This window comes from Polypterus senegalus, chromosome 1 (assembly GCF_016835505.1).
Source record: "Polypterus senegalus isolate Bchr_013 chromosome 1, ASM1683550v1, whole genome shotgun sequence".
Classification (NCBI taxonomy): Eukaryota; Metazoa; Chordata; class Cladistia; order Polypteriformes; family Polypteridae; genus Polypterus; species Polypterus senegalus.
Window position 1 is genome coordinate 95,570,546 of NC_053154.1, and position 22,642 is coordinate 95,593,187.

The following is a 22,642-nucleotide window of genomic DNA, read 5'->3' on the forward strand; positions in this document are numbered from 1 at the left end:
ACACAGGGAAACAGAGAGACATGTAATAACATCTAAAGAATCAAGTAAATTGGTTTTGCTGAGCCTCTTTTGCACCTCAAAAAATGCTTCAGTAGCTGATTGCCTTTTAACTTTCATTCTTCAGAGAAATGCTCTTTTTTTGTTTTGAGTCTCTAAAAGAGCTTTTGTAAACATTGGCAATACCTGACACTATGGAGAGAAGAACCTAAACAGCTTACCGGAAAGTGAGTGACAGCTCTAAAGGCAGTTTTAATATTGAAACTGGCTAATGTACATTTTCTTATCTTCATTTTGCAGTCCAAGAAAATACAAGCACAACTGAAAGAACTACGCTACGGAAAAAAGGATTTGATTTTTAAGGTAAGAGTAGCACCCTTCTTTTTTAAAACTGACACCCCCATGCTTTTTTTCACTCTGTAAACCTATTTTTATATGGTTAAATCCACCTCTTTTATTTTGAGAAAAACAAAATTGAATTTATTGTATAAAATACAGTTTCTGTGCTTGCAATTTTAAAGGCTGTTTATTTAAACCTTATCATTTAACATCCAAAATCACAACTAGGCTTGTAACAAAGAAATGCCCTTGTTGCTCTAAGTCACTGGTTCTCCGAAACTGCTCCAGCATTCTGAGAGAGAGTGTCCACATTCTTCCTGTGTTGTTTATTTCCCACAAATTCCTAACACACGTTTTTTTTAGGTTAATTGGCACACTTGGTGTGAGTAAATGAGGGTTTTTTTTATTATATACTTTATGAATATCTCAGGGGAAATATTTTTTCCCCAAAATCTTTGGAGTAGGATCAGGCATTGAACAGTGCCCTTGAAGTAATTGTCAGGGTAATAACTTTGCTTAAGGGCCCAAGAGAGTACAATCCCTCCTGACAGTAAAGGGATTAGAACCGGCAAACTTTCAGACACCAGTTCAGATCCTCAGCCACAAAGCCACCACTCTTTTTGTATGTTCCTTGTGATGAAATAGCACCACATCCAGGGATGATTGGACATTTGGCGGATATTTAATGAAATGTTGTAAGCAGGCTTCTTGGTGGTATATTATTATTTCTCATTTCCTTGTGGGAGCATTACAATGTCTGAGGTACTTTGATTTTTCAGTTTATTTTATCATTGTTTTGAAGAGAATTCTGCGGGGAAGCATTTGCATTAAATTTGAAAATTCAGTCCTGAAGACTTCCAGGGTGCAGTGGTAATAAAATTTCAGGAGACCACCTCATAAAAGGTCTTCTGTTGTGATGTAAATAAGAACTTAAAGAAAAAGCATTCAGCATGGAACTGCAGGTACTGCTTACATTGTGTCAGAGCTCATATATGCTAATTGAGGTTTTTATGCAAGTTAGTACTAGCTCATTTGTGCACTCTGCATATATATATTAAAATATTTTAACTCTGGTTGGTTTTGTTCTACCAAGTAAACTGCATCACATGTGAACAATCTTGTGGATGTGATATAGTAGAATTGTATGTGGATCCCCACATTCTTCCTGTTTAAATCGTTACTGAGTCATAGTTAACTTGTATCAGTAAAAGAAGGCACATAATGCTTTATTTGCTGTTAAAGTTATATGTATAATGAAACAAATGAAGAGCAGTAGGGTATAAACTACTTATAGATATACTGTGTGATTAACTAATAAACAGCAGTGAAGATGGATCTAACCTCTGCTTCCAAGGCTGTCAACGCAAAGCAATTATAAATTTAATCAGGAAATGAAGTGTCGTATTACAGTATGTGAGAGATCAGAAAACTCTGCTGTCAAATGCAGCATAACATGTTATAGGATTACTGCTTTTGCCAAAATTATATTTATCATTCTATGATTTTTTTTTTACTGAGATAACTCTGTTATGAAGGAATAAAATGTATCCTGTTTATTTTGCAGGATACATGCAATTGCATCCTATCCTAACAATCACAAATTTGAAATATTAACACATTTCACTGATTTTATGGTCTTCCCCTTTATACTCTTTAATATGTAGTCCTTAAAGAAAATGTCTTAAATCCCATACTCTTACCAAATGACAGGTACTATAGCGTAGCACTTCCTTCTCCTTTCCACTTTACATCTATAACCTCTGGAGGAGTCCCACACCCACTGGAAATGGTGCTGATGTTTTTCCAAGTATGTGGACACAATTCTCACTGTGATAATATAGGGGCTGAATATCCCTTATTAGTGGCACTGGAACCCCATTCTCTCCCAGCACCCCCCACAGTATCCCTCAAGGAACTCGGTTATATGACTTCTCTAAGTCCTCAAAAAACATAGAGACCAATTGGGTGTACGCTAGTGCCCCCTTCAGAATCCTCATGAGGGTAAAGAACTGGACCACTGTACCCCAATCTGGGCAGAATGCACATTGTTCCTCCTGGATCTGATGTTCCACGACTGGGTGGAGTCTCCTTTCTCGTACCCTGGCATAAGCCTTCAAAGGAATGCTGAGGAGTGTGATTCCAGATAGTCAGAGCACACCCTCCTGTTCCCCTTTTTAAAAATGGGGACTACCACCTCGGTCTGCTACAATGGCATAACTCCTGATCAGCATGCAATATTGAGCAGTGTCCAGAACATACAGCATTTCTGGGCAGATCTCATCTAACCCCGAGGCATTGAAATTTCAGAGTTGCTTAACTACCTCAGTGACCTCCCTCAAGGAAATTTGCATTGATTCCCCATCACTTTATGGCAATGCCTCCTCAACAGAGGGCATGTCCATCGGATTCAGTAGCTCCTCAAAGTTTTGCCTCCACCACCAGACAACATCCTCTGTCCAGATCAGCACTTCCCTACTCTTGAACAGCCTGGGTCAATCTCTGTCTTCCATTTCTGAGTTGCCTGATGGTTTGCCAAAACCTCTTTATAACAGATCAACAGTTGCTTTCCATGATCGCTCCAAACTTCTCCCACACCCAGGTTCTTGCTTCCCTGATCACCAAGGCCGCAGCACTTTTGGCCTGTTGCCACCCATACACAGAAGGCCTCCTTTTACAGCCTGATGGCATCCCTCACCTCTGGTGTTCACCACTGTGTCTTTGGGTTGCCACCTCAAGAGGCACGTATGGCTTTCAGGCCACAGCTCTTTGCAGTCACTTCCACAATGGACACTTTGAACAAGACCTATTCGGACTCTATGTCCCCAGCTTCCCCAGGGATGTAGGAAAAGCTCTTTTGGAGGTTGGGTTTGAAACCCTTCTGGACAGGACCCTCCCCAAGACATTCCCAGTTCACCCTCACAACTAGCTTGGGCTTTCCAGGTCTATCCAAGTGCCTCCCATACCATGTGGCCCAGCTCGCCAGTTTGTGTTCAGTTGACAACTCAGCCCCTTTCTTCCGCTGAGTGTCCAGAACATACGGCCACAAATCTGATGTTACCATCATGAAATTGATCATAGATATTTGGACTAATGTGCTCTGGTACCAACTACACATGTAAGCCACCTTATGTTCAAAAATGGAGTTTGTTGTGGACAAACCATGCCTAAAAAGGTAGTCCAATAACTAAACACCATTCAGGTTTAGATCAGAGAGGCCGTTCCTCCCAATCATGCCAGGTGTCTCCATTATTACCCATGTGATCATTGAAGTTTCCCAGCAGAACTATGGAGTCCCTAGCTGGAAACCTTTTCCAGGATCTCCTCCAGTGATTCCAAGAAGGCCTGGCACTCCGAACTGTCATTTCCTGCATAGGCACATATGACAGTCAGAGTCATCCCCATTGAGACTTTCAGCCATACAGAGGCAGCCCTCTCATTTCCCAGGACAAACTCCAACCTGCCATCAACCAGGCAGGTACTTAATTAGAAGCCCATTCCCAGCTGATGCCTTACTCGCTCCCCTCAGACAACTCTATAGTAAAGCACAGTCCAGCCTCCCTCGAGGGGTTTGATTCCAAAACCAAGCGAGTGAGTGGACATGAGCCCAGCTATATCTAGTTAGTATCTCTCCTCTTCACCCACCAACTCCAGCTCCTTCCCCCCAAGAGAGGTGACATTCCATATCCCAAGAGTTGTTTTATGTGTTTGGGTTCCAGTCTACCAAAGACTCTGCCCCTTAACTGCCACCCTGGTCACATTGAACCCAGTGCCCATTCCTCCTGAAGGTGGTGGTTGCACAGGAGGGCAGACCCATGTTATGTTTTCAGTCATTGTAGGCCCGGCTGCCAGGCACTCGCCTGTGGGCACCTCCCCAGCCTGGCTCCACGAAGTTTTCGGTAACTTTGTAGCACTGTCACATAAATAGAAGTACTGTAATGTGTTTTTCTGCTGTCGATTGGGTTTGCTTGTGTAGATACTACTTACAGACTGTGATTGACAGCAGTCCCACGGAAGATGGGACATCCAGTTTTCCTTTTTTTTCTGGGAGAAATTTACATAAAGCGCACCATTTTAAAAGGAGAGAATGACAACCAAGAAGAAGACGGGAAAAATCGGACTAAACAGATCAGCATCTGCCCGGGCCAAGAGAAGAGTTCCTGACTGTTAGGTGGAAGTCGGTGATTCACTCATAAGCTGTGAATTTGGCATTCTGTTATTTGCCAACTCGGGCTGGAACTTTGGACTTGCATGTGAACTTCGGAAGGGGAACTGTGGGAGTGATATTCCAACTGAGTTTATATATATATACAAGCACTAGTACCCGGCGTCGCACGGGAATCTATAACCGGTGAATGTCCCAAATGAAAGAAACAGAACATAGAAATAGAACAAACATTTTTCTTGTTGACATTTTATTGTAAGTTCCTCCACTGTGGATTCTGTGTGCTGTGGGATTTTGGATGCCCTTGAAATAGACGTTGTTGTGGCATCTGAAGTGGACCTTCCAATTGTCTTTTTTTCAGTGGCATGGGTATATTAGCGGAAAGCTGGACAATTATAATGTGTTACATGGTATTACGTACGGAATAAGCACCACAGTGAGATGAATTTACATTACTTACAATATGTCGGTAAGCGAACAAATAGCACCAGTCAGTCAGAAAGAGCAACACTGAAATTGTACTGTCAGTCGGAAACGGAGCAAATAGCACCAGAAATATGGAAAGCCAGTGAGAAAGAATAGCATTGAAAGCATACTGGGAAAAATGGTGGGGAGGGGTACTTTGTTTGTATGGAGCGTCTGTGTTGAACCGTGATGCTATCTAATGGATGTTGGCGATGGTAACTACAGAGAGAAGTGACATACAACCGGTGCTGCGTTTGGGGAAAATGGTGGGGGAAGGATGCTGTCTTTTTCAGGCGAGTCTGTGTTCAAATGTGATTGCATATAACGGACGTTGGCGAATGAAATACAGCACTATCAATGCATGTGGGAGTGTGACGTGCGGAAACGCAGGTGTGTCAGCCGGCCACACGCACTAGGTCGTTCACTTTTACATCCATACGCCAGTTCCTCTTCACCAGGATCAAAGCAGTCGGCCTTCTTATACTTGAACACTTCCACCATCTGTTGGCAATTTAAAGAAACATGGGTAAAGAGCAACGCACAGAGACCAAAGCTGCCGCTAGATGGCGCAGCGGTGAATGTCTGTTGGAACGTGCAGCCATCATGTCGATGATATGTACAGGGACATGTGCTGAAGGTTGTGTCGGTGGTTTTCCAAACCAAACATAGCTCACGACCTTCTCTTGGTCACAAAGGGGCCCCATCCCCAGTTTGGTGCCGTGCACATACATACACACACACATACTTACATCGACTCTTTATATATTAGATATATATATATATATATATATATATATATATATATATATATATATATATACTGTATATTTGTATCAGCAAAGGGTAAAGGGTTATTTTTAGGTCTTTCCTTGTGTATAATAATAATAATTTTGCAGTGCTTATTGATATTGTCCTCTACCTATTTTTTCCCTCATACTGTACATGGTCTGTCGTCAGTTTGAACTCAACAATTTAAAAGGGCGTGTACGGTGGTGCGCTGCAGAGTGCGATATTGGCCTATTCTTTTTATTAGCTGTCTTAAAGTATGTCAGGTTAGCAGTAACGATCGACCTGTTTAAGCTTAGTGGAGCCGATTTGTTACAAACTCTTATTGAAGTTCTCTTTATATCTTTATAGAGCTGCATTATTAGGGGCTGTAAAATATTCTTTATCTGATCCCTCACCTTGAACCAATTTGCTTTGTGTCACCCAACCAGGAGCTTCTGCTATGGACAACAAAGATACCAGGGACACGGTGTACTCAAACCTCTCCACCATGATAAGGAGAGGCACCATCAACATGACTTGTCCAATTCAATTTGTTAAACCTCTAGGTGTATGTGGTTGGAAACACCTACCCATTAATGAAAATGTTGAAATATTTACAAATTACATGTTTTCAAGAGTTTATTAAAATCATTTTAAAGCTACTTTTATCAAGCCACATATCATAGGGCAAGATTTATGGAAAATATTTTGCTGAAAAAAAAGCAGCAGTTCAACCACATGACCTTTCTCTGTGCATAGAGAATTACACTTCAATAAGAAAAAAAAAAATTGGGGTTAAAAATAAAATGTTTAGCCAAGTGTTTTTTTTTCTAAGAGGTTAGTATTGCTTTCACTCACAGAGAGAGACATCAGAAAAGTTCAGTGTAGACTTAGAAGCGATCTGTCAGGAAGGTGAATATCAACACAACTGCTGATCAGAGATTACTTGCACCCACGTGTGTACATTAAATTGAATGTGCATAATGTCTTTCTGGCAGAGTATTACATAGCATTTTAAACTAAAAACATTTTTAAAGTATGTCTAAGTGTAAACAAGCCTATAAACTGAAGTAGCAGTGAGAATGTTTTTGCCTGCTGATTATACTTTTAAATAATTTAAAGATGGAAAGTTGCAGTTGCGGAGAGGGACCTAGAAAAGGTTTATTAAGAAACAGTCATTTACTATATAGATAGCCTGTTCCTTGTTCCCTTTCCCTTTTTCTATTCTCATCTGACAATAAAGCATTACATCCTGTTATGACTGTTCCTTTTTGTGCAAAAAAACATAAAGCCATGGAACTCCTTGCTGGTTAGTTGGCCAACAATCCTTCTGAAAAAACAGGAATGTGAATGTTGAAATGATAGCAGGTTGGTTAGATCCAGCATCTCCACAATAAGTGGCCTGAGTAGCCCTATTGTATATTTCAGATCATTTTAGACTATTTTCTTTAGTTCTGAAGGAAAAGGGGAAGAAACCAAAGTGAAGCATTGAAGCCCTTCTCAGTACCTTAGATAGATAGATAGATAGATTGATTGATTGATTGATTTAGCCTTTTTGGTCTTGTGGTCCCAGGATACTATGGGGCAGACTATGACCCCAAAGTTAAGAATGTTTTGCATGTAATGGAGTATAAATGTTCGTTGTCAATTTAAGCTCATTCATCTTAAAACATAAAGTGGAAGCAAGTGTTCTATTAAAGTAAGAATGTGGTCAACAATACAGAGGACAGAGTTAAAAAGGAGGGAAAGAAGAAAGCAACTCTCTGGAATTGGAACGATACCTGGCATCAGTGTATTTTGTGGTTCAGATATTTTAATAACCACTTTGCATCTTTGTTTCTATTTGTCAGTCAATCATTATCCAACCTGCTGTACCCAAACACAGGGTCACGGGGGTCTGCTGGAGCCAATCCCACCCAACACAGGGCACAAGGCAGGAACAAATCCCCGGGCAGGGCACACACACACCAATCACACACTAGGGACAATTTAGGATTGCCAATGCACCTAACCTGCATGTCTTTGGACTGTGGGAGGAAACTGGAGCACCCGGAGGAAACCCACACAGACATGGGGAGAACATGCAAACTCCACGCAGGGAGGACCTGGGAAGCGAACCTGGGTCTCCTTACTGTGAGGCAGCAGTGCTACCACTTCGCCACCATGCCACCTTGTTTCCATTTGTATTTACATAAATATTTTGATGTATATTTATAGTTATTTCCAACTGTATTGGGTAATTCATAAAGAATAGAAGCAGCCATACTGCAAAATAAATTTCGGACTTGTTGAAGCAATTATTAGTTGAAGAGAGGTGTGCTAAGGTATTACTGCCACCTTAGTCAAAAATGTCCTTCAAACAAATCGTAACAAAAATAAATTACTTATTTGGCAATCTTCAATGGAATTTATGAATCCTCATGCTATGTTAATTGTCAATCAACTTCCATTTTCAATACCAGCCACGCTTATGAGAATCCAATCACAGTGCACAGTCAATTCTAGATGGGATTTCACTGTATTAAATGGCTAAGGACCAATTTTCCAGCATGAATTGAACAGTAAGTTTTAACTGGAATAATCACAACCACTCCACTTGGGATGCTATAACCCATACATTTAATACAATCCTAAAATATTTGAATGATAAAATATAAACATGATGTAGAAGGACAAAATGGAAGACTAACATAATCATATAAGGAATAAAGTATAATCACAAAAAACAGCTTTGCACCTGCAAATTTATTCCAACACACATGTACAGCAGTTTTACAGTATTGTAGTGTGCTCATCTGCTGTAGTCTTCTGTGTGATTTCCTCTTATTAAAGATGCTATAATAAATTAATATTACTGAGTTATTGTAGTACATAACAAATATGAAAAACTGAGTACCTAGTCTGGTGTTTAAAATATTCTCATGTCATTTTTGCCCACCTTCACTGTTCTGTTTTTAATAGATACCTTTTCAATGTTTTTATTACTGTCACTCTGTAGGCTGTGTTTTGTCAAACTCTTAGACATTACCTTAGTATGAATCATACTGTACAAAAGCATTATATTCTTGCTGAATCCCCTTTCTAGTACAATGACAGCAATTTAAAATAAAAAGTTAGTGAAGGGCTGTGTAAGTTCGGAATGTTCAAAAGGCAAAAACAAGTAAAATAAGTTTTTCCACACTGTAGAAAATATAAGAGCAGGTTAGAGACATTATGTAACTCTAACTTTTTATTTTTGTACATTTATGTATATTTAATACATTATTAAAAAGGCCTAGTACTGTAAACATAAAGGGGACCAAGACATGTTTAATGGGTTGTAACCACCAGGGAATGATCCCCAAAACTCAGATGCAATCCTGGGTTCAAATAAATGATTTTTGTTACATCAAAATACCTCACCAAGTGTGCATAATCAACAAGACTGCAATTATAAAACAAGTGAATACTCTTTCTTTCTTTACATTCAACCTGTTCAGTGTCACCCACAGGTCATATGGTTGAACTGCTGCTGTTTTTTCAGCAATAAATTTTCCATAAATCTTGCCCTATGATATGTGGCTTGATAAAAGTAGCTTTAAAATGATTTTAATAAACTCTTGAAAACATGTAATTTTTAAACATTTTCATTAAGGGATAGGTGTTTATAACCACATACACCTAGTGGTTTAAGAAATTGAATTGGAGAAATCATGTTGATGTTGCCTCTCCTTATCATGGTGGAGAGGTTTGAGTGCCCCGTGTCCCTGGTATCTTTGTTGTCCATAGCAGAAGCTCCTGGTTGTGTGACACAAAGCAAATTGGTCCAAGGTGAGGGATCAGATAAAGAGTATTTTACAGCCCCTAATAATGCAGCTCTATAAAGATATAAAGAGAACTTCAATAAGAGTTTGTAACAAATCGGCCCCACTAAGCTGAAACGGGTCCTGACTCTGACTCTCTAAAGTGAGGCTGTATGGCTTCTCTTAAATCACACTAGAGACTACTTCTAGTGCCACAGCAACCAGAGCACTTTCTCAGTTGTGTGGAAACCAGAGCAGTCCTACCCTGGTAGTACCCTCTGGCATCACCCAAGGACCCTGACAGAGCTGCGCTTCCAGACTTTAATTCCCATGCCACCCTGTGGGTGTCCTAATTGGGTTCAGCTCAGAGGAACATGGCCACCTGCTATGTCGGGGAATGAACTGCTTCTGGCATCTACCTTCCTCCAGTCCATTCAATATTCTTTATTCCCAACTGGGACTAAGATTGCAGGGTGTCCGGGCTGCATTGTGTCTCCACTCTTACTGTCCTTCCATTATGGCACCCTGGTCAGGCAAGAAATCTCCCTCCATCCCAGTTTGGGAAGCCAGTCTGTCCTCTATGGCACTTACAGAGTTTGTTTGAAGAGATCATTTATGAGTATGTTATCATTGTTGTCTTAATAAAAGAAAACTGCCTGCATTAAAACCTATAATAATGTACAGTTAATTTTTGTTTATTTTAAGAATGCTGCTAAATGAAAATGCTACAATTATTTCTAAAAGTCCAACTGCAACATAAAAGAAAGCCATGGTTTCATGTGCCTAATGCCATCATGGCTTGATCACACTGTATGTTGTTTTGCATTGCTATTTCATTGCAAGTCTCTGGACCACATATCTGTTCAAGTAAAGAGCTTCTCATTTAAAAGTAAATGGCATCTCCAAGTTGCAATCCTTCATCCATAAAGATTACTTAAAAAACCGCTGCTATCTTGAAGGAAATTATATGATGACTGTATTCTTCAGTGCCAACTTTGTACACATGTGTTATTACATTTTGTATAAATAAAATATATCTCTGTGGCTACAACTTCTATTTTTTTAAATCAGGATTACTACATATTTACATTTTTTCACAATTTGATTATTTACTTTTCAAGAAATACAACAATATCCCCTTACTTCTCTAACTCACTCTCATACTCCTATTCATTTATTAGTAGTAAATGGAGTCTATTTAAACATTAGAACAATCTCCCTACAGGCAAAGAAATGACCTCTGTTTTATATAGCAGCTTCATCTCATGAACTTGATCACATGACACAATAGAACACAAACTGTCAAATAATTCTTTAAGTATTGCATATGATTTTCACCATGAGAACCCAGGCTGATTAAGTAAATTGTTCAGATGAACTCAGAGTTTCTGACTCGTTAGTCCTACTGGGAGACTTCACTGCTAACAGTATGAGAATAACATTTGGTCAGATATGAATGGAAAGAATGACCTATCTGAATCGGAGTGGTTAATTATTTTGGGATTTTTTGTGCTAGCTATAGATTGACCTTAATGAATACCATGTTCAGATTTAAGATCATATGTATTCCATGGAGGAAAAAGTGTTAGCATTTAAAGTTGTGTAATCTGTTCTTTGGCCTTATAGTCTGGATACTTAGGCAAAAGTTGGGATGGTGTGATTAATTTACTAGATCTTTGCTGTGAGTTGGTTCAGATGGCCAGGGTGTCAACTGGAGACACTCAAAGACCAAAAAGAGTAGGAAAGGAGCAGTGACAATGTTTAATTGGATTGGATTCCAAAGTCCCTAACGTCTTACTGTCTACCACACTACTTGGTAGCTTATTCTAAGTATCTATGTTTCTCTGTGTAAATAATAACTTCCAAGATTCACCCTTAACAAGTTTCTATCTATATCTCCTTGTTCTTGATGAACTAATTTAAAAATAACAGACTCAATCCACTGTACTAACCTTTTTTAATAATCCATCCTCTGTAGCCCCAGAATGAGTTTAATCGCTCTTCTCTGGACTTTTTCTAGCACTAATATGTCCTTTTTGTAGCCTGGAGACCAAAACTCCACACAGTACTCCAGATGAGGCCTCACCAGTGTGTTATAAATCTTGAGCATAACCTCCTTGGACTTGTACGCCATACATCATGCTATATAATCTAACACTCTGTCAGCCTTCTTAATTGCTTCTGAACACTGTCAGGAAATTGATAGCGTAGAGTCCGCTATGACTCCTGAATCCTCCTCTTAAGCTGTACTCACAATTTTCAGATACCCCATTGTGTATTCAAACCTAACATATTTACTTCCTATGTGTAATACGTTACATTTACTAATATTAAACTTATCTGCCACAAATCTGCCTGCTGTTAAGTCCCTCTGTAATTATTTAACGGATTCTCAATTATCTGCCAACCCACCTATCATGGGATCATCTGCAAACTTAACCAGCTTGTTACTTATATTCCGATGTAAATCATTTATATATATTAAAAATACCAGCGGCCCTAGCATCGACCCCTGTGGAACACCACTCTTAACATCGGCCAATTCTGATGAGGTTCCACATACCATCACCCTTTGCTTCCTGAGTCTGAGCCAATTTACCCATCTTAAAACATGACACTGAACTCCCACTTCTTTTAGTTTGATGCCCAACCTCTCATGTGGCACCTTATCAAATGCTTTCTGAAAATCAAGATAAATAATATCATAAGCTCCACTTTGATCGTATCCTTTTGTTGCTTCCTCATAGAACTTCAGTATGTTAGTAAAACATAAAACACTTCTGTACTTACCCTGTGCTGGTCAATTGTATCCTTAATAATTCTATACGTTAATTTTCATGTGATGCACGTTAGGCTTGACTTGACTGAAATGTAACAACAGGTTAAAAAGGTAGCATTTACAGGGACAACTGTAATCAACCGGAGGAAAAGCAAGGGCATGAGGGTTTAATTTCACTGTAAATGTTCTCAAAGATATTCTATTCTATATTCTATTAGTTGCTCTTAGGAAGGGAGAGGAAATTTTAGACTCAACATGAAAAGCAAACCCAGCCTGGTTTCTGTGGCTAAGGTTTCTGCAATGGGTGAAAACCTCGAAAGTGGAAAGTTGCAGGGCTAGATGAGGTCAGGCAAGAAATGCTAAGATACTTCACAATGTTATGGAGCCATTGCTAATATACAAATTCAGTAAAACATGGAAGTACCTCTGGATTGTTAGACTGTGGTGGCGTTTCCAATTTTGAAAAAGGAAGACAAATGGTGTTCTCTTATTGCCAAATCATTTTTGCAATTCTCTAGTGCCTATGTTATGCTAGTAGTATGGAAACATTCTGGCCAATGGATGAAATTCACATTCAGGGGGAGCAATGCATATTTGATCCTGGCTGTGGAACAGTGAACCAAATGTTTGTTTCTGGAAAGGGATTTCAGGGATTTACCCACCTTCTGTACATGAATTCTGTAGTTCTACAGAAGGCTTATGAATGTACGAAATGGGATATATTGTTGCATGCTTCTGTATTTGTGTAATCATAGTTGCGTCTGCATTCCCCATGTTAAACTGAAACCATTTAAATTACTTAAAGGTGCCCTTCAAATGGTGTTGTATGTTTGTTGATTCCATAATTGCAAGTACCTTCGGATTTTATTCCCACTTAAAGATGAAGTTGAATTGTGAGACAGATCAATGGTTCCATGAAGCAGAGGTGCAGTATTAATGTGGGAAATATAACAAAATCCTAATAAATAGAACCTTAGAAGAAGGTCACACTACATCCACTTTTCCTTTTATGTCTGTGGGCTGTGCGTACTGGTAGAAAAGTTGCTGGTGCAATCCTTGTAAAGAGGATGTGTCCTAGAGGAACAACTCAATTTCCCACATGTGTGAGTTTATGTCTGTGTATGTTTTTATAATCTAAAACTACTCACATTTCATGTTAATTAAGACTCAAAATCTATCATTAAATTTAATTAAAAGAAAAGCTACCAAAGACAGATACAATATGTTTAAGATTTCAAGAACATGACAACCATTTTATAGCCAGGCAAATTATTATTATGCCTTGGGTACCTGCAGCCTTGGCATTTTCTGTTTCCCAGTGCATCAATAGTCATTAGCAATTTCAAGGTTTGCATGGGTAGCTTCCTGCTACATACCAAAGATGAACATGATATGTTGATTGGTAACTGGAAATTGACTTGGAATGAGTGAGCATCAGTGTGTTTGTAGTGCTTCACAACAACTTTTCATTATCAAAAGACTTATCCACCCATTATTTATCAATCAAGCTTAACAAAGTTGAAGGTCACTGGTCATAACAGAATTGGGTATGCAGCAGATGTCAATAGTGGAGGGAGTGTCAAGCCATAAGTGGCCACACTCAGGCCAACAAGGTAGACATCGTTATCTATGAATGTCAAATTCAGTTGGTCAAGTCCATTAGAATTTAATAAAAGAAAGAGGTGAGTCAAAGGAAAGAGAACAAATAAAGTCAAATTAAAAGAAAGACTTTCTTGAAAAACAAAGCACGCTTCACATTTCTTGCTGACTTACCCATAATCATTGAACAGCTCAGCTGTTGAAGGTACAAATGATCTCTTAAGGCCCATTGTTTTTAGTCTTCACTGTAAGGTTCTATCAGCTGTCACTGTTGAAGCATAATTCACAATGCAGGGGATGACCGAGATCATGAAGGATTTGATCAAGACTGTTTTGAAAAGATAGGCACATACTGTAGCAATTCCACGCACATTTGATTGACCCAGGTCACCCTTTTGCTCTTTAAGTCAGGCATTACAGTTTAATTTTACCTTGAGTGTGTAAGTCTGTAAAAATACAATGCATGACAAAAGATCAAAAGACAGAATTTTCTGCAATACAGGTACTTTGACCATTTGTAAGATACTGCACAATATGGGTATTCAGTTCAGTCATGCCCCTTTATGTAAATAAAATGGAACAAAAAGAAAATTGCAGTTAATTATCACTCTGACTAGATGTAGGATGTAACTGATTCAAAAGGGTATCCATTTATTTGAGGAAATGAGTCAACTATATTTTTCTATCTGAAATCTTTACCTTCTTTTTCATTTCTTTTACACTGAACTAGAGAAAGCGTCCAGGTCACCATTTAGCAAATTTAGTAATGTTTCACTTTTAAAACATTCCTAGGATGAAGTGACATATTAATTTGGAGTTGGTTTACAGTTTCTAATAAAAGTAACATGCATCTCCTTGGAAAGTGGGAGAAAAAGTGGAGCAACCAGAGAAAACATATATAGATTTCAGGAGTACATGCCAAATCTGCACAGGCAGTGAAATGGCCACAAAGCAGCAGCATTCACCACTGTACTACTATCCCACCATTCACTGAAAAATGTAATACTCAATGATTGCGCAGGATTTCATTATATTTTGGATATATTTATGATTGTTAAAAAATTATTTCTTAGTTTATATTTGTGTGTTAGTATGTGAGCATGCTCTGAGAGGGTCTTGCTATTTACTGTCGTTATAGATGATAAAAAGGGTTTAGCAAACAGATAGATGAATGAAAAGTGGATAGCTTCCTAACTGGTAGCTGAATATATTCAAGAAGCCTCCGTTTTGTGTACTGAATGCTGAATGCAGAAATATGTTATCAAACTAAGCAGAATAACATTATAGAACATTAGAGGCAATCAATCAACAGCTTCAGTCAGTCAAGTAGAACACAACAGGCAAATAGTACATTTAAAACATTCACTGACTTTTGGAGTGTATTAAAATATGCTTGTCAATCAAGTCTCTAAAATCACAACTAGTATAGCCTTGTGTCTTTGCAAAAGGTTGCTTTAAGCCACACAGATTAGGATTTTAATCATTTTAACACTGAAGTTGTTTAAGATAGTAAAATTGTCTGACCTGTTTGGTCTTTTTAAACACCATGCAAATATCCATTCACTTTTTAAATTGAATATTTTAATGCAGGATTTCAAAGAACCAGAGCCTTTCTCAGCAGTATCAGGCATAAGACTGAAGCAAGTTGTGGATGACATGCCAGTTCATCACTGGCACATCCATACACATGCCCGATCATACAGGACTAATTTAGAGACACGTCAACCTCAGTTGAATATTAGGCTGTGGGGAAAACACATAAAAGATACAGAGAGGGAGATAGAGAAGTTATACCCAGATACCCACAAAGCTAACCACAGTGAAACCATGATGTCCTTCATTGACTAATTCTAGGACAAGGCAACAGGGAGCCAGAACCATTCTCAGTAGCAACTGATAGCAAAAAACTGCCTTATTAAAAAAATCACTCCATCACTGAACACAAATACTGTATATACTCACCTACTTTTGTTCATACAGGCCCATTTAGATTTATCAAGTGCATGTCTGTGGAAGAAACTGGAGTACTTGTTAGAAAGTCACTGAAGCGCACACACACACACAACACAGTTTATTGTTACATAATGCATGTCCATTAAGAAACACTTTCAAATGTAGCCTCATTAATAAAAACACATAAACACCAAAACATCATTTAAACGTAAGATTTATACAAATTTATATATATGAAGAGAGACTATTTTCTTTAAATAAATATTTTTAAATACACATACAGTACTGTAAATATTGGTCATCTATATTGTATATACTGTATAACATAGTATATCTGTTTGTCTGTACGTTCCCTATACAATCCTACACATTTTGACCTAACTGGACCAGATTTTGCAATTTTGCTCTCCAGGACCATACAATTAAGATAGACTTATTTGGAACACAAAACCTTGATGCTGGGCATCCCAATGTTTTTTTTTTTTGTTTTTCCTGTGTGCTACAGTTTGCACACCATTGGCACCTGCTGGCTCAGAGTAAATAAAACATCTGAAAAATGGGAGGAATGAATAGCAAAATGAACAGAGCTTAGAAGTACTTACCCGATCAATGATGCATGCTGCTTTTATCTATTATAATATAAAAAGGAGTATCATGCGCATTTGAAGGGGTGATGTTGGGTGAGGCTTAACTGAGAGTAGAAGTGCAGCACAACACAACAGAATATCAAAGAGTTGTCATTTAATTCCTGCTTTGTCTGATTTTCTTCACAACTTAAGCACTATGGCCTGTTGACCTTGAACTAAAAAGACGAGTCAGAAATGACAGCATTCTTGGTTACAACCAAGCTAGGAGTTACTGCAATTCTAGAATTCAATCTTACCCAAAAAGAACAAATTTCTCAATTCACGAGAGTAGAGATATTGATAGAGAGGCAGTGTGGATGATGAATGGGACAGCTAGTGACAACAACTGGGTGACTATTTAAAAACACATAAACCTTTGCTTTTTTTCTTTAATCTAGTCGACTTATATACCCTGTACTTTACTTGTAAATCATTAACTATGAGTTTATTAAATTGGGACCAGCTAACAAAGTGAAAAAAGCAAAAGACAAAATTCAACTCTGTATAAAATCCATTTATATTATCCTACCAGTTGTTAAGTTCCTTAGTGTCCATTGCAATATTGCAACCTTGTGTTGTCATAATATGAAAAAATTGTGATATGGCTCCCAATATTTGTGCAGATACCATACGTCTGTTCCAAAGCCGGAGAAAGGATACCATTATAAAAATGGAAGTGACTCTAAGCAACATAACCAGAAATCTCAGAAAAGAGAAAGTGGAAATGTTTCTGTTACAACCTATCACAAACATTGGCAATTATTAAAAAAGTGTATGCTGTGCTAAAATACTGAATAATGTCACAAATGAGAGATACCCTACAACCAAGAATGCAAGAGTTATGAAATGGCAATATTATTCTTTCCGTTAATTTTGAAAACATATATTAAATTATTTTTCGTTATCTAAAGTAGTGTAACATAATATTGTCAAACCTTTGCAGTCCAATTCATGGTTCCAGGAAGATGCAGCCTATTCTGGCAGCATTGGACATTCGGAAGGTTATCATCACTAGACACAGGGACCAGTCAGTATGTTTTAATCCACTAATATGTACTGTACACATAAACTTATGTGGGGAAAATTCAGAATTGTTTGATTACAAAACATGTCCATGTTTGGGATATGGTGGAAAACAAACACTTGGAGAACATGCAAAAATTCAACCAGGAACTGGATTTGAATCAAGTATTGTGGATTCATGAGGCAGCAATTCTAAGCACTCAGCCACCATTCAGTATAGTTCTTTGTGATTGAATTATAAAATTAAGAAATGTTCATATGCTTATTTATTTAAAATTTGACACAGAATCATGCTAATTTTCACCTGAGACAGCAATTATACATGTCATCGATGAGGTCTGAGGAATTCAGGAAAGTAGAAGATTACGAACAGCCAGAGACAGGGAATCATATTCAAGGTTAGAACTCAATATAGTAGTGGATTTGCAAGTCTTAACAACTGTCTTTCATCATCAAAAGAGCCTACCTGTCCATTATCAAGCCAGCTTAACCCATTGGCGGGTTGTAGGTCATAACAGCATTGAATGCTGGAAACCAATACTGGATGGTGTGTCTTAATCCATAAGTGGGCACACTCAAGCCAACAAGGTGAATGTGGTTATTTCTTAATGGGAAATTTGGGTAGTCATGTCCATTATAATTTAATAACTGAAACGTGGAAGAAAAGAGAATATGTACAATAAAAAGAAAGAAACTTACTTGAAGACCAAAACACAATTCACATTTCTAGCTCATATTTATAGTCATTAGCGGGTTGGATAATGGATGGCTGGATAAACAGCTCAATTGTTGAAGGTACAAATGTTCTCTTAAGGTACATTGTTTTTATTCTTCACTGTAAGTCTCTATCACCGGTCAGTGTTGAAACCGAATTCATAATGCAGGGGATGACTGAGATCATGAAGAATTTGATCAAGCCTTTTTTGAAAGATAGGTGTATAACAGTACCCCACACTTTTGTTTGAACCTGATTTTTCTATTTGCTGTTTTATCATCACAAGTTTGTTTTACCTTAAGTAATGCAGTATATCTTTCTAAAAATCTTTCAACAAATGAGTGAAAGACATTTAAATACAGTTAAAAAGAACATTTGTAAAATACCACAGCTATATTGAATTTAGTCATTCTCTTTATGCGGATAAAACAGGGACAAATCAGAAAATTACAGTAGATTATCGCTGACTAAATATATGTAGAATGTACTGAATCAAACAGCTCTCCATTTATTTGAGAAGTTCAACTACTACACCTTCTTTTTAACTTTCTTTGCAATAATCTTAAAATTTGTGGAAGCTAAACTGAAGTATCCATAGAAAACAGTTTCAGACTTGAGAAGAACATGGAAAATCTACACAGATATTGACTGGGCTAGAATATGCATCCAGAACATTGCCCAAAGCAGAAGCACCAAACATTGTATTACTATCTGACCTTTCACTTATTCCTGAATGATTTCACAGGGTTTCATAACTGCCATATGAAATAATTATTGATGTGTGTAAAGATAAGAAACAATTCATATTCCTCCCACATTCTCAAAGACATGCAGGACAAGTGAAGTGAAATGGTTCTTCTTTACATGAATGATCAAACACAAGACTTGTGCAGAGAAGATGACATTGTTGTTGGCTTCTTGGATGTCTTCCATTGTGCATGGATGGTGTAATCTGGGGCAGATCAGCAAATGATTAAGATCCTTGACAGCAATACACTTGCACAGAACTTCCGCATCAGCTGGCAGGAATCCCCAATTTGCAGGATGGTCTTGCATCTTGGCACACCCACTCTAATACGATTTAAGGTTCTCCACAATGCAAAAAGCAGATCACTGCTAGGTGCCAGTTCTTCTTTAGCTGGGAAATCTGGGTTACCCAGTTTGTGCATCTATTTGGTGATTCAGTTCACTTCCTGAGTTCCTTCCATGATCCATGTCTTTGAAAGGAAGCTCTTTTTGGATCTAGCTGTTGTGCTGCAGGTTGGTTTCCTTGCAGGGGGTCTCGAGGGCCTGCCTCCTCCTTTGCTCTTTTCACATCTGCTGCAATTTCTCTTTAGTGGTGAAGTGGGGCTATTCCGATGACACAAGGAATGCCGCAATGGGTTTTAACAGTCCCTGCCTTTTGACAGGCCCCCAGCCTTGACTCTCTAAGAAGACAAGGAAAAACTCCCAAAAAAAACCCTTGTAGGGAAAAAATGGAAGAAACCTTGGGAAAGGCAGTTAAAAGAGAGACACCTTTCCAGGTAGGATGGGTGTGCAGTAGGTGTCAAAAAAGGGGGTCAATACAATACAATACACAGAACAGAACACAAGTAATCCTCAATACAATAGTGCAATAGAAATCTTACAAGTACAGAGCAGAATTTAACAGTAGATAATATTACATAATATGATTTCGATTTATTCAGAGTCCTGGAGATCTTGGCCATCAAGCTGCCTCCCCTGAGGGTTAAAAATTAAATGAGATGACATTGTCTCATTAATAAGAGCATTATAAGGTCTGATGTAGTTGGTCAGACAACATGATCATTTTCAGAAAAAAAAGTACACTGTGATGGACAGCTGGGACTCTTACTCTGCCTGGACACCTTCAATGGAAGGACTTGTTGAAGTAGCATGCATGGCACAATACTTCTTCCAGGACAACAGAGGGCAGCACCCTGGCTTGCTGTGGTGCCACAAGGTTGGAGCATGGAAGTTCAACACTGTCAGGGTCAGTTTCCATTGCCAGGAGCACAAGGGGAGCGGCTGAGTCTTCCTTTGCAGGACTGCCGCTACACCCAGAAGTGCTACTGGAAGAAGATCACTGGACACCTGGAGTACTGCCGGGTGCCCTATAAAAGGAGCCATCTCACTCCATTCAGAAAGCTATAGTCAGGAGGAAGAGGACAAAGCTTGAGGGAGGAATGGAGGTGGAAGGAAGAAAGAAAGAAGAGACAAGGAGAATAAAGGAACTGTGTATTGGTGCCTTAGTGTTGTGTATTGTTTGTACTGGGCTGCAGTGGGGACCGAGGGAAAGTGCTTCCCACGTAAATAATAAATGTCTATGTTACAGAGACTTGTGCCCGTGACTGTTGTTTTTGGTGTTTGGGGAGCTGTGCGTCCCCGAGTCTTCACTTGTAAAAGCCCAAATACAGTAGCACTTCCATGCTAGCTTGGCTAATTTGACTTCAGACACTCCTCTCTAGGCCTGTGTTCAGTTTAATCACTTTTTTGCTCAGAAACATCAAGAGATACTCATTTAAAAGCTGCTTCTACTGATTTTCAGAAAACTCATTAGTCTTCTAAATACAGGCATGAGCTGGTAAGTTGTAATTAAAAGAAAAAGAATGGATCTGCAATGTTGTTTTTCTATCCATTCATTCTTAGACTGAGACAGATATTAGTTTCCAAAGTGCAATATTCCACAGTTCATTGTAGTTTCATTTTGTCCGTCTCGCTAAATTATGATTTCTCTTTCCATTTCTGTACCATTGTGAATCTTAAAAGCCTTTGTAGGAAAGGTAAGCGTGTCCCAGGAGGAGTCATTCCTGTTAATGGGAGTAATCTACTGGAATTTGAAATGCGCCGCTACCACCAAGTCCTTTTGGCACCACAGAGACCACCAAATGCAGCGCTGCTACTGTGTGACTGGAATAGAATTAGCTTGAAGAGTGCCACACACACATACACTGCTTAATGTCAAATAGACAATGCATGCATTGCTGAAATGGTAAACTGTCATAATTTAATTAGGCTTTTGAAGTAATTGCAGTTACAGCTTTTCACTGTTTGTACAGAGACAACATATTAACACATAAAAGGACAGACATATGACACACCCTCTACAATAAATTAGTGTGCATACATCAAGCAGAATTCTTCAGACATGATGTTGCTCATTGTGCTACAAATAGAGTAGCCAAAGCTATTAAAAATTGTGTTGACTGCTTGGCAACAAGTGTAAAACAGGGACCTGCCTTCTTGCCATGTATAATTCTTATGTTTTATTTTGTCTTGTCACAGGGGCAACAACTAACTGATTTGGAACGCAAACTAACAGCTGCAAAAGAAGAGCTGGAAAAGGCTGCACTTGACAAGGTATGTGTGAAGCATGCAAGACAAATACATTAGGAAACAAATAAGTAGATGCATTATTTATGTATAGTTTATGTAAAATAACACAATATTCTCAGGGATGCTTATTCCAATTCATGAATCATGGCTGGATAAAGCCTGTTCCTGCAGGATTGGGAGCAAAGAAGAAAGTAAACAAGGATGGGGCTGCAGTTCACCCACAGACACAATCACATTCAGCCAATGTAAAATCTGGTATTAATGTGACATGCATTTGTTTGATATGTGGTTGAGCACTGTATACTTCATTAACATTTTATTTTATTTCAAAATCTTATACAATAATATATTGTACAGTATGTTTCTCAAAAATCACATCATGATAAACATTAAAGGTGTATGTGAAATCACAAAGTTTAAAGTACTGACAGATCTTACAGTAATAAATAAAATGAAATGGCATGAAAAATAAACTGAAGGTTGGTAGTACACCATCTAGCAGCAGTATAAGGAAAACCTTGCACTACAGTAGATAATAGAGAAGCACGTACAGTTCACTTTTTGCACACATTCTTATTGAAAGCATGGATGTAGACAAATACAGAGAGGTCCTTGAAGAAAACCTGGCCTAGAGTGCATGGGGCCTCAGACCGGGGCATTAGCTCGCCTTTCAACACAACAATTACCCAACAATCACAATCACCCAAGACAACACTTGGCTTCAAGCGAAGTCACTGAATGTCCTTGAGTTACCCAGTTGAAGCCCAGACTTTATTGAGCACCTGTAGAGACACCTGAAGATGTCAGTTTACAGGTGCTTTCATCCTGTCCAACAGATCTGCCAAGAAGAATGAGATGAACTGCCCAAATCCAGGTGTGCAGAACTTAAGCCTCAGACTTACTCAAGAACATAAGAAATTTGGCAAATGAGAGGAGGTCATTCAGTCAGAATCATCAGAGACACTGTCTAGCACCACAAGGGCCTCAAAACGATTTGATGTTTCCAGTTCTTGGGTTGATGCCCCTGAACAGTGGACATCCTTTACCTGTCAGGTCTGGGATCTCCTTCCACACCACCTTAGGGGTGCACATCATCTC

At 38.6% G+C, this 22,642-nt stretch overlaps 1 protein-coding gene across 1 annotated transcript in view; it reads left to right on the forward strand.

The window, feature by feature from the left end:
* luzp2 (leucine zipper protein 2) overlaps positions 1-22,642 on the forward strand; it is a 708,607-nt gene that overhangs the window by 555,630 nt on the left and 130,335 nt on the right. The window contains exons 7-8 of the mRNA XM_039753635.1: positions 298-360; positions 21,494-21,568. Of these exons, the coding sequence (XP_039609569.1) occupies positions 298-360; positions 21,494-21,568 (138 nt within the window). The remainder of the gene's footprint in view (positions 1-297; positions 361-21,493; positions 21,569-22,642) is intronic.